This window comes from Prosopis cineraria, unplaced genomic scaffold, assembly GCF_029017545.1.
Source record: "Prosopis cineraria cultivar Desert tree isolate PC_DT_omini unplaced genomic scaffold, ASM2901754v1 PC976, whole genome shotgun sequence".
Classification (NCBI taxonomy): domain Eukaryota; kingdom Viridiplantae; phylum Streptophyta; class Magnoliopsida; order Fabales; family Fabaceae; genus Prosopis; species Prosopis cineraria.
The window spans coordinates 18,217-23,307 of NW_026556301.1; the positions used below are offsets into that span (position 1 = coordinate 18,217).

Below are 5,091 nucleotides of genomic sequence, written 5' to 3' on the forward strand. Positions count from 1 at the left end.
CAGCAAGAAGTTTACTACAGAAACTAGAAATTCATTCTCTATCCACCTTGGTCGCTACTCTCCCACAAGAGCTTATCCCATTCTGTAAAACTGAACCATCAGTTGACTATTATAACCATTCTGCAGCATCATCATTATTCTGATTCAGAATTCATCGTGTTGCTTCAGTTATGTTTGTCCTCTCCAAGAGAGGGTTGGAGCTTTCAGATAAGGCCTTTACTATTTTCAAATAAAATGGGCCTTCAAGAATAATTTGTCCAAAAACCTTCGTGTTTTGGATATTGGGCCATAAGGTCATAATGGCAAACCCTGATTCGTGGCTATACAGAGCGACCCAGAGAATCGAGTGAGCCATCTGCCATTACCTTGGTAGCACCAAACAACACATTTCACTGTCCAAACTCAAAACCTTCTTCTCTCTTCTTCCCCGGCCGATCACTCTCTCTCTCTCTCTCTCCTCCCCTCTCTCCGACTCTGCGAGACCCGAGCGATCCGATTCACACCATGTTCCGCCGCGCCACTACTTTGCTGGGTCGTCCCCTTCTCGGCGCCAGGTCTCGCCGTTTCTCGACGGATCTCCCTGCCGCTACGGCCGAAGATTCCCAGTTCGTTGGGGCATGGAAGAAGGTCGTTCCTAACTTGGAGCCACCCAAGACTCCACTTGCGTTCATGACCCCTCGCCCTCCTACTCCCTCTTCGATCCCATCCAAGCTCACGGTCAATTTCGTGCTTCCTTACTCGTCGGAATTGTCCGCGAAAGAGGTCAGTTTTGGTACATTCTAACTTGATTTGATTTGGTTTTGTTTTGTTTTGTGTTTTTATTAAGTTCTTTCTTTCGTTTTTATTCCTAGTGTCTCACGCACCTGGAATTGATTGATTTGTAACTAGGACTAACCCTAGATTTACTCATATTCCTAGCGATGAAAACAAGTTATCCAGGGTTGGGTTGCCGAAAATTCTGGGTGACAGACTCTGAATTTGTGAATGCCCCCCCCCCGGCTTTTTTTAGCCAAAGATTAATGAATGTGCTTCGAGTTTAAGGGCGATCGAATTTGGTTTCAAGTCCCCCCAAATGGTTGTGTCCATTAAGGTAGCATTATGATTGAGTGTCAATCGGGAAAGCATAAGCAATTAAGATTCTTTTTTCTTCCTTTTGTTGTTTTTGGTCCCACTCCTGTTTCATGAAATCCATGTTTGACATTTGATATATGTTCTAACGGTGGATAGGTACTTGGATACAAAATTGAAGCAACCTTTCACTTTTCTCTCTCGTGTTAGTTCATCACTTTATAGTCGTAGCTGCCAACCACTAGCGTCTATATTCTTCCCATTCCACTTGCTACTTTTCGAACCCGGGTTCTTTTGTTCACTGGGCAGTTTGATCAAAAAGGCTACCCAAAGAACCAGTCACTTGTACATAGCACGTTTATTTTCGAGCGTGTCTGTGTGCATGCCCCCTAATCCTCAAGTCTGTTGCGGACTAGTTCTTTCTTGAATTCAACTTATCCTGCACGTTTGGAGAAACAAGAGACAAACAATGAACTTTTCAATTTCATTACAAGCACGGTTATTTGAAGCTTGCATTGAACTTATAATGATATGGTGAACGATGGATTTCTAAATTATTTGGATTTCATCTATTCTTCACCTTTCTGTGTACTCTAGTCTACCAAAATTTCCCAGGGACTAGTCATTGTAATGCACATAATGGCAGTTGTAGCCATGTAATTTAATGCACTACGTAAAGGTCTATCCATGCATGATTATCAAGTTTAAAGCCTCTGTACAAGTTCAAGTATACTCACAATGTGCGTGTGTAATTTCTGCAGTTCTCTGTTGGATGATGTTATTTTGAAATGTTTTTTTCAAGCATTTAATACTTTTCAGAATATAACTTGTGTATCATGGAGTTTAGCTTATCTAAAGACCTTGTTTATTATGCTTCTAACTTGTGTGTGTGTGTGTGTTAACTTTGCTTCTCCAAGAAGTCATGAACATTTAAAAAATCTGAGTATTTGCTGTATATCTTTTCTTTCCTTTTTTTTTTTTACCTTCACCTGCACCTTTTAGTGTCAATTCAAAAGTCATGACTGAAGACTAGGTACTGACTTTAGCTGGGACAAAAAGGGCAGCTGAAAGGCATAAAGGAAAAGGTTTCCTTGCTTAAATATTGAAACTTTAGGCTTTCAAATGTTCTTTCCAATTTTCATGTACTTTAGCTGTTGTTAACATAAAGAATTCTCATTTCCTTTTCATGCCTCAGTTCATATGAGGAGATTTTTAATAGGTTAAGGGCGTGTTTTCTTCCAAGGAGGTTTGGGGAGGGGAGTTAATGATCTCTAGTTTGGTTTGATTGGAGGGGAGGGGAGCTAATAATAAATTTAAGATTTCACCCTTATTAAAGTTGTTTTTATTGTTTATTTATGATTAAAAAATAATTATATGATTTATTAGTTTTATATTTTAAAAATGTCAATACTTTCACCTTGTATCAATATGTTTTCTTTTGAAGAATCAATATATTAATATTGTAATTTATCAATGTATATTTAATGAAAATATATTAAAATTTTGTTGAAAAAATGTTGAACCAATATATTAATATTATAATTCATCGGCTAAAGGTTTTGCATGTTGGATATTATTTCCTCTTCTGTGTTTCCAATTTGATTCTTTAGCAAGTTTCGAGCAAGATAGTTCCATACTTCCATGGATTTTCTTTATTTTTTATTTTTAGGGGAAGTTGTTTTTTCTTTTGATTCCAATAAAAAATATTGAATTTTTATGCATAAATATTATTTATTTAATTTTATTGGTAATAAAACTTATTTTATTATGAGAGAGAAGAAAAAAGATATAATTTTTTAATATTTTAAATAGTTTAGAACTTCCAAAATAATATGGGGGCGACTTAGTCAAGTATAATTTTCTCTCTCCTCTCCCCTTTAAATTTGGAGGTGGGGGTAAGGGGATCCAATTTTTAAATCAAACAAGAGCTCCCCTCCCCTCCAAAATACTCCAGCCAAACAGACCTTAAGTGGATTATGTTTAACTTCTTTATTCATCATTGATTGTGTTGTTCTTTTAACACTGAATTAACTATGTAATATCCTGGTTCATGCTATGACTTAGTTGTTGGTTTTATGATGTAATGTGATACATCTACCCTCCTCTAGTTTAGATCAAGTGAGTATCCTATTGCATTGCCTTTTGTAGAAATCTACTTTTAGCTATCAAAAAATTGTTTTATTTTTGAATCCTGCATGATTCTAGGAAATAATGAATATTTATAATCCTCAGGCCATGACATTGATTTATGAGAAACTAAGTCCTAGCTTTATACCTTTCATATTTTAATTTTACCACAGTAAGGAGATGATTTGTAAGAGCATTGCACAAGTAAGAGAAGATCCTCTTATTCAATCTGTTGATTTCCTCTCAATTATGAGAGAGGAAGAGAGAGTGGCCTTGTACACTCTGTCTTATTGTTTCTCTCTTGTAATTGATGGGGCCAGAATTGAGAGGATCCTTTTGCTTTAGTTGGAAGGAATTAAACGTCCTAAATTGCTGAGAAACATGTAAAAAATTAAAGACTCTAAAATGAAATTATAGAAATCCTAGTTCAGGGACAGGATGAGGTTTGATATGCACAAAAGTAAAAAAAAAAAAATAATAATAATAATGAGAGAATTACCTAAGTGCCACTTAAAGAGATATTAAAGCACCCTTTGGCTCCTCATGAAGGTTTTGAAGACTCGTAGTGCTATATTGTTGGGGACTTTGCGTGTACTATTTTTCTATTTTAATTAATGTGTCAACTGTTCGATGCAAACCCCAGAAACTGAATTGCTTGCGAAGAATAGTTGCTATTGCAGACACACTCATTGTAAAGTAAAGACATGGAATAGAGGATTGGTTTTTAGTTTTAATGCATGATTCAATTCTTCTAGTATTAGACTGGTCTTTTTTCACTCAGGTGAAGGCATATAAACTCATCAACTTCATAGTTCGAATAAATTATTGTGCTACCATGAGAGAATGTTGATTAATGTATGTAGACAGTTTCTCCAATGGAATTGAATTACACTGAAGTTGTGTAGATTGTCAATCTGATCCTTCCTTTCAAACATCATATAACTTATGCCTAACTTTCACGTTAATAGGTTGACATGGTCATAGTACCAGCAACAACTGGGCAAATGGGTGTTCTTCCTGGACATGTAGCTACAATTGCAGAGTTGAAGCCTGGCATTCTATCTGTGCATGATGGGAATGATGTGACCAAGTACTTTGTGAGTAGTGGCTTTGCTTTCGTCCATGCGAACTCTGTTGCTGATATAATAGCTGTTGAGGCCGTGCCAGTCGATCAAATTGATGCCAGCCTAGTCCAAAAGGGTCTCCAAGAATTCACTCAGAAGCTGAGCTCTGCCACAACTGATCTGGAGAAAGCTGAAGCTCAGATTGGGATTGATGTCCATAGTGCGCTCAACGCTGCCCTTTCAGGTTGAGTTCTGTCAGGCTTTCCTGCGGAATAGGTTATTCTCACCTCTGCCATTTGCCATTGATTTTTGTTTTGTGTATTGAGAAGTCGCTAATGAACATTTGAATCTTGTATTACCTTGTTGAAAGTGGAATTTGGTGAAAATAATCTTTCAATAGCTCCTATCTCAAGGAAGTTGTGATGTGCAACACCTTGAAGTTCAAAACCAAAGCTTAATTTCCGTTATTTACAAGGAAATAAGAGACCACTCCCATGAAAAGAATTTTTGCTCTTTGTAATTAGAGATGGGTGAAGTGAAGCTGACCTTAAAATTCACCATTTTTTTCACATTCTAATATTCTAATATTGCAATGAGGTGTTCCAGTTATTACTGATTTTCTCTTAGATCCGTATGGACCACCATATGAGTCACTGGAGAAATTGTTTCATTGACTCAGCAAGTTTTAATATTTATCAATTTGGCATGCCACAGTAGTTGGTACTCTATTTTCACTCTTGTGCTGAACAGTACTACTTGAATAGATACATAAATTGGAGCTAGGGATGAGTATCCGTTTGGTCCTAATTTCTCCAACACCGATGGACTTTGA

At 36.8% G+C, this 5,091-nt stretch overlaps 1 protein-coding gene across 1 annotated transcript; it reads left to right on the forward strand.

The window, feature by feature from the left end:
• The first annotated feature begins 361 nt into the window (after positions 1 to 361).
• Positions 362 to 4,658, forward strand: LOC129298953 (ATP synthase subunit delta', mitochondrial-like). The gene is made up of 2 exons (XM_054937392.1): positions 362 to 762; positions 4,164 to 4,658. The coding sequence occupies exons 1-2, from the start codon at positions 505 to 507 to the stop codon at positions 4,506 to 4,508; spliced, it is 603 nt and encodes a 200-aa protein (XP_054793367.1). The 5' UTR covers positions 362 to 504; the 3' UTR covers positions 4,509 to 4,658.
• Positions 4,659 to 5,091: the final 433 nt, after the last annotated feature.

Bases quoted from the DNA above. Each gene is read 5' to 3' on its own strand.
- LOC129298953 (XM_054937392.1), top strand. From the start codon at position 505: ATGTTCCGCCGCGCCACTACTTTGCTGGGTCGTCCCCTTCTCGGCGCC. The intron at 763-4,163 runs GTCAGTTTTGGT...TCACGTTAATAG, and splicing joins CGGAATTGTCCGCGAAAGAG to GTTGACATGGTCATAGTACC.